Source organism: Corvus kubaryi, unplaced genomic scaffold (assembly GCF_017639235.1).
Source record: "Corvus kubaryi isolate FWS band 111438036 unplaced genomic scaffold, C.kubaryi_AGA036_p1.0 37395, whole genome shotgun sequence".
NCBI classification, from domain to species: domain Eukaryota; kingdom Metazoa; phylum Chordata; class Aves; order Passeriformes; family Corvidae; genus Corvus; species Corvus kubaryi.
The window spans coordinates 5400549-5413273 of NW_024581134.1; the positions used below are offsets into that span (position 1 = coordinate 5400549).

At 40.5% G+C, this 12725-nt stretch overlaps 1 protein-coding gene across 1 annotated transcript in view; it reads left to right on the top strand.

The window, feature by feature from the left end:
• Window positions 1–161: 161 nt before the first annotated feature.
• The window catches only part of ABCB7 (ATP binding cassette subfamily B member 7), a 36180-nt gene continuing 23616 nt past the window's right edge, over window positions 162–12725 (top strand). The window contains exons 1-3 of the mRNA XM_042039896.1: window positions 162–362; window positions 6863–6940; window positions 8447–8533. Of these exons, the coding sequence (XP_041895830.1) occupies window positions 189–362; window positions 6863–6940; window positions 8447–8533 (339 nt within the window). The 5' untranslated portion in view covers window positions 162–188. The remainder of the gene's footprint in view (window positions 363–6862; window positions 6941–8446; window positions 8534–12725) is intronic.

A 12725-nucleotide genomic window follows, 5' to 3' on the forward strand; every position in this document is an offset into this window, starting at 1 on the left:
GGCGGCTGTGAGGGCGGCGGCTGTGAGGGCGGCGGCTGTGAGGGCGGCGGCTGTGAGGGCGGCGGCTGTGAGGGCAACTGAGCTCAGCTTCCCGCCACGGCAGCCTGAGGGCGGCACACCCGCCCCGCCCCGCCCCTCCCGCGGGTCCGCCGCCGTCCCACAATCCCGTTCGCCCCGGCCCTCGCAAGATGGCGGTGCTGGCGGCACCGCGGGGCCTGGTGGCTGCCGCCTGCCGTAAGCGGCGGCTGCTGCTCGCCCTGGCCCTGCTGCGTCCGCCGCCCGCCGCCGCCGTCGCCTGCTTCTCCGTGGGGACGGTGGGGAGCGGGCGGCGACGGGCCCGAGCTGCTCCGGGGGGCGAACAGGTGCGTGGGGGCGCCGGGGCGGGCAGGCGGTGAGGGGCTGAGGGGGCGCCAGGAGCTGAGAGGGTTGAGGGGTGGTCGGTGAGGGGCTGAGAGGCGCCGGTGCCCGCAAAGCTGTTCCGCCGGCTCTGCGAGCACCACCCGGTTCGCCCTTGCCGTGCCGGTATCAGCCCCTGCCGCCCCGGGGGACGCAGGGGGGACCGGGGGCTCCCGGAGGCCGGTCAGCCCTGCGGGGGCTCCCGTGCGGAGGGACCCGGGGGTGTCGTGGGGTCTCTTTGGGCACAAGCGTTAAACCCCTCAGTGTCTTTGAACATGATGTGTGGTGAGTGTGTGTATAGAGAGTAACTTGTGCTGACAGCTAGTTCTGCCGCTTTGTGCGGAACGGGAGTTGGAGTGCTTTCTGTCAGCTGTGGAAGGCTGTAATGTTTCAGTGAATTACTTTTTATTGCAAGTAAAGTATTGAGTACATTATCTCAAACTAAGTCCGGCTTTCAGTAGTTCATGTGCATTTTTCAAGGTGGCTGAAGGAAGTGTATCCCAAAGACTGAGGGAATGAACTTTCATAAACTCTCAGCTTGTAATTCTGTTTGATAATAAACTTTTTTATCCCCCCCAGATCACTGCTGTTTATGAGTAACTTTCTTTTGTCACCCGCCTTGATTAGTTTTTCCTGACAGGCAGAATTCTCTCAGGGACTGCAGTCAATTTTATTACTGGTTAGATGAGATGAGCAGGACTGAAAGGGTAAATTTTGAGGGGTTTTAATTTTGAAACTTGTGCAAGAGGCTGAGTGCTAAAGTCGATGCAGATCAAATATTTTACCCATGTATTTGCATACATTAAAATATACCTGAATACTCAGTATTGTTTGGTGTTCCTGGAGATGTATTTCAGCTGTTAGGGAACAAACAGCAATGTTATCATGGTGATGAATAGAAGTATTAATTATATTCCTGTTTTCCTTTTGAATGATTTTATTTTCATGTGAGAAATGCCAGTCCCTGCTGATCAGTTTTAATTGCCACGTGTCACTAAATGTGGATTTGGACTAGATTTTCTGAACTAGAAAGCTAATACTAAGTCTGTGGAATATATATATGTGTGTTCATCTCTTTGACTTTTTAGTTTCTAGGCATTTTTGTGTTAGGAGGTGGTCAATGAATGCATTTTTTAATGGTCTGGTAATGAATTTTCACTTTTGCATCAAGCTCTATTTGACTGAAAACTAGAATTCATGAAATGAATGAGCATTTATTTTATTAAGCAAAAACTCAAGAGGCTCAAACTTAAATGTTCTGGACTTGCTGGTTATAATGCCCTTCAAAATTTTAGGACATGATTTTTCAAACAATTAAATTTGCTGATAGAGGAAGAAGTGTTGTCCTGAAATTTCAGTTTCCTCTTTTTTCTCCTTCCCATTTTTCAGTCAGTTCAAGAAACACTGTGCCTGCACTAGTGGAAGTGACTGTCAGAAGCTGGCTAGGCACTTCAGCAGGTTATATTCCAGAGTGATTAGCCATTGATGATTATAAATTAGGTAGTCCAGCAATTAAAAAAAAATCTTCTGGGAGCAAATATGTGCATCCTGGTTTAGTTCAGTTATTTAATTATTTTTGCTATGCTCATACACTAATGAGGACTGTCGATATTTTTAATGGGCTCATTCTGGAAGCTGTTCTGTAGATGAAAAAATTTCAGAAACACCCGAGTTTGCATTTAAAACAACTTAATCTTGATTGCCATGGTCCATTTCACAGTCATGTGGGAATAAGGTGTGGTAAAAGCCCCCAGGCTCCTGCATGGTGGCACATCTTGGTGTTTAGATTGGAGTGTGGGGGAAAGCTCTTCTGTTTCCTTCATTGCTGGGTTCTAGGTGTCACATAGGGGTTAGCTTTTGCACTGGTTTGTTGAATGTAACCAAGGGCTGTAAATGTGAAATAAATGCTCATGATCCAGCCTCTTAGTCCCACACGGCATGGGAGACTGGCAGGACACAACCAGGCTTTAATGGCATGTCTTCCCCAAAGTGTTCCTAACTAGTAGGGACTTTCCAGGAGGACACACCTACTGTGACGTGGTTGCACCAGTGCTCGTCAGTGCTGGGGTAAAACCCCATTTGGGAGTAAACTCCACAGCCGCAGTTCTGCTTTAACTGATGTAACTACACAAATAACAGAGGTTTGTGACAGCATAACTTGAGTCAGTCAAGAGCTGTGCCTGTTACACCTCAAGTTGGTGAACAGTACAGCCATAGCTTAACTCCTGAGAAAAAATGGGATTGAAGGAAGGAATAAGCTCTGATAAAATGAGCACAAGAGCAAAGTTACCAACCATTCTTTTTGCAAAAGTTAATTTCAAAGGCTTGCATTTCATCCTGCTCTGCTTTGCATCCGTGTGGTACTTGGTCCCCCATCTTCATAGTTTCACATCCATTTTAAGGTTTTCTAAGCTTACAATTGTGAGCTTGTGTTCGAATAGATATGTATTTTCTATGGCACTTAGTACCACAAGAGTCAAGTACAGTAGAGTTGTTTGGGTGTTATTGCATTACAGATTCAAATCTCTTTTTCCCCTCACACTTCTATTTTTCAGTAGTTTTGATTAGAGTCTTGCTTTTCTGAATACTAACTCATGTAACATTTGTATCCTGGAGAGGAAAACAGCTAAATTTATGGAGGGGAAAAACAGGTACCATAAATATTGTGGAACTGTCATCAGGCTTCATTTTTTGATATTGAGATCAGTTTGTATTTCCATAACCACAGCTCCTTCAGTTCACTCTCCTGTGGTTGGAGTAGGCAGGGGTTCATCATGTCAAAACTTGTGTTTGGAATTTAGGATCTCTGCTGAGTGGAGAACTGGCACGCTGGCTTGATAAACTTTCATGAGTAACTGAACAATTGCTTTTGGTTTTTTTTTTTTTCTAGGAAGCTTGTGGGTTTGGGTTGGGTTTTTTTGTTTTGTTTTGCTTTTTTTTTTTTTTTAGAAGCTTGTCTGTATCCAAAATAAAAGCAATGGCAAATTCTATCCAATCTAAATATGGAAATTAAATTAATCTAAAAATTAGTTAAATTAATTTAAATGAGCTAAACGGAAAGAAAATAGCATTTGACTGGAAGGGTTGATCAGCCTTTAACTAAGGATATTTATTTTGCTTGGAATCTTTATAAGCAAAGAAATACACTGAGGAGTTTCTTTCAGGGAGAACTTTGGCAGTTGTAGAAAGCTGGGCTGTGTACATTATTGTAACTGTAACGGTACAAAATAGAGACTTTTTCCTTCCATTATCATGCCCTTCCAGCTGCCAGTGATAAAGAGCTTGTCCTTCTGCATAACTTAATAATATCCCTTGCTCTGGAAGGGGTTGCAAGAGAAGTTTCAGGTATTTTTTATTAAATTTATTTATATTTTACTTTGGTTTTTTTATTTATTTATTTTCACCTGAAGCCTGGTCTGTTCTTTAAAATTGCACTGATGTTTATTGTCCAGACATTTCATGTGTTTGTGTGCATTGCTAAATTCTCTTCTCTAGACTCTGAAGGTGCAGTTGGACACCTTGCTGCCCAGGAGCTGTTAATCAGCAGTCTCAGGCAGTCAGCAGTCCTCACTGGCAAATACCTGCTTTGTAATGGGGTATTTGAAATTCCTTGAATTTTCAAAATCCCTTTAGAAAGGGGGTATTGCTGCTGAGCAGAGCAGTAATCCCATATGTCTGCCTATAAAAATGGACATCTAAAATTGCTGTGAGGAGGGATGCCCCATTCCTTTGCAGTGTCCAGCGCCAGGTTGGATGGGACTTGGAGCAGCCTGGTGTAGTGGAAGGTGTTCCTGCCCATGGCAGGGGTTGGCACTGGATGGGCTTTAAGGTCCTTTCCTTTGCTCTGTACACATCCACCCAAGTGTCCAGAGAAATTACACATTGGCCACTGTTAAATATGACTCCAGTTAAGTTTATATTGTTCACACTGGTGACAGTTTAGCCTATTTTTATACCAGAAAATTTTCACCTTTTTCTCTCGTTTTCCTCCGTTCTTTCCTATTCATCATTTATTTTCTTGCCTTGTAAACTCGGCAGGATTAACTGTGGGACTTAAATGCTGCACAGGTACTTGAATCCCACCTTCAGTTATCTTTTCTGTTACAGATAGTTTAAAAAAAAATCCCCATGAGATGAGTGCTGCATGTCTGAAACACTACATATATTTCAGAGAGAAGCTTCTAAGTGTGGGTTTGACCTTGCACAAGTGTGTTTAATCCCTGTGGTTTGTTTGCATTTGTAGTATTTAAACTACTACCCACAGTCATGACACTTCAGCAACATGACTTTTATGTGCAATCAGTACTAGACATCTGTTTCATCCTTTAGAGTTTATAGAATCATATCCAAAAATACATTAAAAGAACATAATGGTGCAGAGTCAGGCATTCAGGAGTTATGAAACGCCGGAATTCAAGTTCCCTGCATTATTTCTTAAATTCTGAAATAAGCAGGACTTGCTCCTGGTTCTTTAAAGCAATAACCTGCTTCTTTTATGTTTTGTGATTAGATTCAAGCATGGCTTTTCTTTGTAGTCTTAAAGCTCTTGGGAGCCCTAGTGAGGGAAAGTGGAGTCCTAAGTCTTCCTGCAGCATGTTTGGAGAATGGCAGGGAAAGCTTCAGCCCATATCATTTGGGCAATTTTGCTGTCAATAATGTGATGGTCAGAGGAATTATCAGTGAAGTAAGCTGTTCACCTTGTTTAACTGTTTGTTTCTTTGCTCAGATTTGTTTTTTAGCAGGGGCTTGAGAGAGGATTGAGTCTTCCAGGCTCAAGACTGAAAATAAGAACAAGTTTTTCTGTGTATCTTGTGCAAAACCTTTAAATCTTTTTGCTGTCTTAACCCCATGACAGTTCATAGCTTCAGTCGAGAGATCAGGCTATCTATCTAATGCAGTAATTGAGACCAAATCTGCTGGTGTTTCAGTAGAAGTTGTTTCTGTGATCTTGCCTGCCTCATATTTCAGTCAGAAGTGAGCTCTGAGAACTTTGAGGTCAAAAGAGATGAATTTTTAAGAAAATGTTTTTATGACGTCCTGTGGGTACACTGCAGAAAACAGTAATTAGCTACTTCCCGATAACTGGTGAAGCATCGTAATTTTTCCATTATATTTTCTGTTTATGACACTCTCATCATTCCTGTGGAGAGTGTCTTGCTTTAGCTGGAATCCTCTGTGCTGACACAAAGCTGTCGAGTCATGAGTGCATCTACAAGGAAGTGCTTTAGAAATGCAACTCCTTTGTTTAACCCAGGTGTTGGAAGTATCAGGATGGTTCACTGAGGCCAGTTAGCTCTACTAAATGCAAAATCTATAATTATGATGTTCTCTCTTTCTCTATAATGTCATATAATGGAAATGTTTGGAATAGCAGGTCCATGTGATGACTTGTGGAGAAATGGTTTTAATTTTCTTTGAAATGACTCATGAAATTATTACTTGGGATATGTGTCTTAGGAGCAAAAGGATGTTTAAGGCAAGGTATAAAATATATGATGGTGCTGCTGTTTGTCAAGGTTAAAATTACCCTTTTTTATGGTCAAGTTCTTTTTTTTTTTCCTTTTTTTTGCTGTTTGTCCTTTGCCGTGGGCTGGTGAGCAGCTCTTTGGCTCTTTTCACTCTTGGTGGTGATTGTTGTAGAGTGTGAGGTGTATGGGTAATATTGTAACAGAGCACTGAAAGATTGAGTATTGCATGTGCCAGAGCTGATGTGGCACCATCACTGCTGACCAGGAGAGGTCCCTGTGTTTTGCCATGGGGAAGCACTGCCAGCCAGTCCATCTGAGGAAAAGAAATGGTCCTTGGAAACTTAGGAATATGGATTGCTTTGCAGGGTAACGTGTAGAGCGTGGTACAGTTGGTGCCAGCTGTGTATTACAGGTTAAGGTGCATGGAGGGATCTGTGAATATTGCATGTATTGTGTCCTGATAACCTAAAACTTGTTGCCAGCCCTGCTCTGCTTCCTCAAAGTCCCAGTGCTTCCCAGGCAAAAGCTGTAGCTTTGATTTGCCTTCTGGAGACAAGCATGGCATGAGCTGAGCTAAGAGGAATTGGGAATGGCAGAACCTATAAGCATAAAAATAACATTTCATGATGAAAAACAGGACAAAAGACTATTTGAAAGAATTCAGAAGACAACCTGGGAGAAAATTAAAATGAGAGGAAAGGGAAAACTGGGCTTTTGTTGTACAGAAGAAACAAAGTCTGATGAGAGTGGGGACTCAGGGAAGGGAAAGGTTCATTGTCACTGAGCATTTCTGATGTGTGAATGTAATTTATTTTACAGCTGCTCCCCACCAATTTTCTTTTTCTGTGGTCACTTGTTAAAAAACAAAGCCATCTGCCTTCTTTTCATGTTCTGCTTGTTTACATAAACTAGATGAATATTCTCTGAATGTGAAGTGCATGTTCCACATGACTCTGTTTTCATTTCTCTCTTTTTTTTCCTCCTGTTCTATTCTGTAGATTCCACCAATCTGCAGGCAAAGATCATGGCACAGTCTGGGAGGGAATTATTCAAGGCCATTATTGGAGCATTCAGAGGTTGGTATAAATTGTTGTTCTTCCAACTTGCAGGTCAGAAAACACTTAAGCCCTGGAACATCTTTCTGTTTAGACTGCTGTTACTTTTTTTTTTTTTTCTTAATTTCACTAGTCACAATTCTGGAGTTAAATGGCAACTTATGTTTCTGCCCCTAGAATTCTTTTGGAATCTCTGCAAACTAATGATAATACAATAACTTCAAAAAAGAGTTCTTAAAAGTGTAGTATTTGCGTGGTGGTATTTAGATTCATTTGTTAGGGACAGGAAATACCCAGGTAAGGAATAGCCAGGTAGGAAACTGTGAGTTTTCCTTCAATATGTAGGGCTTTATTCCTTCAAAATTCTGCTTAGGTTGTAGAATAGTTTCATCATTGGGTGCCAGCATGTCAGGCTCTTACTCCTATGAGGTCTGCTTGCCTTAAACCAGTGCAAACATAGGGAAGATGCAATTTTTCCTGTTCCTGGAATAATATGACAGATTTCTGAGTAACACACTTGTTTGAATGAAGCTAAGAAATGTATTTGTCTTGCTTTCCTTTTTTGTTTTTAATTATAAAATAATAACCACTCATAACTGATTTAAGTAGCTAAAATCTTTTGAGGGTCATTGTGACTTCAAAGCATGAAATCTACTTAGATTGGTTTTTTTATAATGTTTTTCTTTAAAATGTGCAAAGTGACATTTTGATTTGGGAAACCCTGGGGTCTGCTATCAACCAACATACATAAAATAAGATTGCTAATGAGCTTTTACATAACTTGAACCTGGAAATTGTCAACATGTAGCAAATCTTTTAAACAAAAAGCAGATTCTTTTTTGAAAAGCTTTAACAGGTCCATTGTTTGTGGCAGGCACTTTGAACTTGGAAAAATGCCTGGTGGTAGTGAGTTGTTATTTTTTAATGCATCTACATGCATAAATAAATTCAGAAATCTTCTCAGGGAATCTTGGCCACATGCTAAGAGAAGCGAGCGTTTGTTTTTAACAAGCAGGTTCTTTTCCAAACTGCCCCTGTACATGGATTGCAGCAGGGCCGCTGGAATGGGATGACTTGTGGCCATTCCCATCCTGGTAGGAAAGACAAATGTGAAGCAGATTTATCTATTTATTTTGCCCTCAAGTGAAGTTACTCTTACATACAGGGAGAGAGTATTACTGCTTAGATGTGTTTCACTTCACATATTAATGTGCCTGAGTATGGTTATCCTCCAAAACATCAAGTTTTTTCTGTGTTCTTCGGTTCAGTTTCAATATTTAACAATGTGTTATCTTTACCTCCTGGCTGCTTGGAATATGCTCTTTGCTGCTAGGATTATATCCCTTTTTTATTATTGTTTTCTTAAGCAAGGCAAGGTTTTTAGAGGGAGGTAAGATCTTTTATTAAAACAAGTTTAAACTGTTGGACGATGAGGGAGGCAAAACAGGCCGGTAGTTCTTCTTTCTGCTGGCTTTTACGTGCCTGTTTCCTGAGGTTCTTGCAAATTGACTTTTCATTTTAAAACAGATCCTGCCGAGGTGGCAACTGATAGAGAAGAGGATGTGTTGGCACGGCCATGCTGGTGGAGGGCTTCACACGGATCCAAAGGAAGGGGTAAAACTTGCTCAATTAATGTTGCTTTTTAAATAAAAAATATTTTCAGGTTCCCCAAAGAAACTAAACCTAAAAACTGAAGACCTCAAGCAACAATTTGTCCAAAATTCTCTTGGTAGATATATGAATATTGTAGTAGAGTAGATACTGTTTAATTGTCAGTGTAGACTTGGTAGCTCTTAAATCACCAAATGTTTGTAATAATGGTGTTGAAGGGCTTTATTTATTTTATTAAAAATACTTTTACTGTGTTACTGTTACACGCTCCTTTGAAATTGGCCTGTGTGAGATTCTTTTGATGGAAAATATGTTCTCTTGTAATTCACTGATTTGTTGATCTTGTGACTGATACTTCTCTGTGACTTGACAGACAGGATAGTAGAAATCAGCTCTTGGGTTCTTGCATCAGTTGGTAAAATCACACTTGAAATGGGAGGGGAGAAAGCAGTTAAACTGTGTGTATTTTTATGTGGAATTAGTGGTAATGCAGCTGGTATATTCTGGCTGTATTTCTATTCAGGAAGCACATTAAATTAATGAAGGAGAAGCAGTATCTTTTATTAGACCAAATGATTACAATCAGAAAATGAGGCAAACTTTTGGTTAAAACAGGACAGTATCAACTGTGTGATTAAAATTGCCAAATCAAAGCTCTTGAGTTTACAGAACTTCCATCTTCTCATTTCCTGGGCACACTTATTTCTGATGCTTTGTATATTTGCAGAATCATTCTGTGTGAATGGTTATAACTTGTTCAAACTTGGGTGGGATCTTCCCTAAAATGAGTCAAGACCACATTGATGACAAACTGAACTTTCAGAATCCAGGTCTTTCAGGGCTGCTTTGCTGATTTAACTGTTCTGAGGGTATCTCTCCTACAGCCTCAATTGTAAAGAAATCAAAGAGTTAAATTTAAGATTTTCTTTCAAGTTTTCATCTGAGAATTGTTCCTTCATTGAATCCAAACCTGTTTGTGCTATGGGCAGAAATGAGGAGAGGTGTATGTTTTATAGTAAGAGGGAATTTCATAAGCTGAGGTGTAGCCAGCTTGTTTTAGCAAACATCTGTGATCTTTTCTGCATGAGGCACAGGGGGAAACAAAATAATTGGCCATCTCCAGTCAGTGGTACCACTGGCTCTGCATGTAACATTAACTTCAGACTCATTTTAAGACCCTCCTTGCAATAGGTGTCAGCTCTTTTCAGGGATTTTCTAGGTGAAACAGACTTCAAACCTAACTGTCTCTGCTTCTCTGTTTCGCATATTTAGATTCCAGGGTTTTCCCTGGTCAGAAAGGAAATGGAAGGTTCTGTTTACCAAAACACAAGTAGCCTTAAGGGATGTTGGATGTTTCTTAATGCTGAAACTCGCTAGCAATATGTTATCCAAAAATTTTCATGCCAGATGATATTTTTTTCAGTTTGCTGGCACTGTAAAATTTCATTGGCATTCTCTCTTCAGCCACTACTTGCAGCTATTCCTGTATAAATCAATCCCTTAACTTCTTCATTCCAATAAATGCAACTATAACGTGGTTAATACAGGACATGGTCAGTTAAGTCTGTTGTCTAACTAAACAAATACCAGCTGTCCAGGAGAAAGCAGCAAGAGCCAGCTGTGGACGAGGTGAAGCGTGTGAAGAGTGGAAGAAAACAGGGTAACATTGGGTTTGCCAGGAATTTCTCAGCAAAACTGAAGGAAATACTCTGTTCCAAGTGCAGTTCCTGTATCTCATGTAGCATGCACTTGTATTCATGTGTGTAAAAATAAAAACACTGGCACCCCATTTACCACATTTTTTTCCTCCTAGGATTATACTTTTAGGAGAACTGCAGGTGAGATACCTGTCAGCTCTATTACACCTCTCTCTGTTCCAGATTTTTTTTGACAAACCAGCCTGTTCATTCTGACTTTGGGAGTGACATTTTAAATTGCCCCTTTTATAGCAGCTTCAGCAGGTACAGAACTGAATACTAAGGATGAACACAGAATGAAGGGCACATTACCTTCATCTCACATGTAACTGCTAGAGAAACTTAGACTTTTTTAAAATTCCAAAATAACTTGTGCTTACAGCAGTGGCTGCTGTGCTGAGTACTGAAATCAGTACTGGTCTTTACCAGCTTTGGGGGTGTTTTTGGTGGTGGTTGGGAGAATAACCTCGTGCAGGGGTAAAAACCTTGTGCTGGTACAATAAAGAGGCTGATAGAGCTTCCTGAGGGTAGCTCCTGAGGCAGCACACAGGGAGCCAGAGCTGGGTCTTTCTTCATCAGCAGTGACAGCTTAAATGCAAGTCAAACTACCACTTTCTTGCATCCCTCTTCTAACAGCTCATCATCCTGGCATAGGCTTTATCCACCAAGTGACAGGGTCAGCCCAATGAGTGCCTCGAAGTGCTCAGTAACCATGGAGATTGTGAAGAGGAATGATGGCTTTCTTTTTTTCCCCCCTCTTTAGGTATTTTAAAAGGTTCAGAACCTGGATGGGATGGGTAGAGGGGACAGAAAGTTGGTCAATGGTCATTCTTTTCCAAATAATCTTCAGTATTGCATAATGTGTTTTAAAAACATGCTGCATTCAAAAAGAGGAAAAGGCTTTCCTTCTTTGCTCCCTGCTGTATCAGATTTATAATATTTTTCCTTCCATTCCTTGCATTTCTGTAGAAACAGACCTTGAAAGAAAATGTAAAACATTCCTGCCATTTAAAAGGAGGTAAAATAAATTAATCTCTTAACCTTTTTATGTACCTCAGAGAATCAAAAAAGGGCCTGAGTCCATTGAACAGATTGCTCATTTTAATTCTTAATGTTGCCACTTGCATATTTAAACAATTTTTAACTCATGTTTCAGTACAACAGTAACATTTATTTCATGGTAAACTTTGATGTAATATGTGTGCATTTTGCATCCTTTGATATTTCTTCTTGTTCCTTTGCAAGGCCTTTGGCAAATGAGTGACTGCCTTCTGACTTTTTTCTAAATGGATTTACTTCTGTCACTGTTCAGAGCCATGAAAAAAGGAAATAGATTCCTTGTTTGCAGCCAATATATTTTGTTCCTTTTAATAGCTTTTCTGTGCAAAGTCTGCCTAGCCAATAGCAACATATAATTAGAACTCCTCTGATTGCACTTTTGTATCTTTTGTGTTAATGTGGTACCAATTTTTTTAACTTCCTTTTAACCTGTAAGTGGTGATCAAAGATATTTTTCCATGCGTTTGAACTGCTTTTTATGCATATCCTTGGCTCAAATGGAAAGATTAATGTATATGCTGCAGCAGATAGCTCATCTCTCAAGTGGGTAGGACACAACAGAGACACCTTTGCATCCTCTCTCCACTTACAGATCTTCCATATATCCATTTTTTAAAAGTAATTTGAAATGTGCTTATCCTGTGTGATGTTCCAATACATTTGCAGCTGGTGACAAAATGCCTTGGTTTTGCTTGAAGCTGTGACTAGAAAAACTGAGATGAATTTCCCGGTGCTTTTAAAGGCTTACATTTATAGGATTGGCTTCCCTGGTTGCCTCAGTAATTTTGCCTTTTAGCAGACCTCTCCTTTACTGCTTATTCACCCCAGACCTTAACAGAGAATTTCTTTTCTAATTTGGTTTATCCTCAAACAGTAAGATTTATTATAATACTTCCTCTTTCTACTGACTTCTGTCATAAGAGTCATCTTTGAAAGGTGTGCACTAACTTTTTGTTTCCCTCCCTCCTCCCCACTACAAAATACTGCCTGAAATGGAGAGATTAGCTGTCCTTGCTGCCCTCCCTTCTGTCTTAGATAACCCTCGTGTCTTTCAAGTTAATCCCCAGTGTAGCCAACATAGAGAAATGAGTTGTTGATACTTGTGCTCTGTGTTACTGCACATCCACTTGTTCTCCGTTAGGAAACGTGGTCTAGGCTGCAGATAATTTAGCTTGGGAGTTCAGTGGGATATATCAGAAGTGTCAGTGATAGACATCTGTCCAGCTGGAAAATAGAACCTACACTGTTGTAAAAAAATACAGCAACCAAACACAACAGCAACAGAAAAAGAATCCCAAACCAAAACTTTAAATAAACCCAAACAGAAAAAGTAATGCTTTTCAAGATGTGTCTCTCGTTAACTGGATTGTGCTCTTACTTAGAGCACATGAGATTTGGAGGAGAACCTATTTTAAGAATTCAGTTAAAACTGATATAAT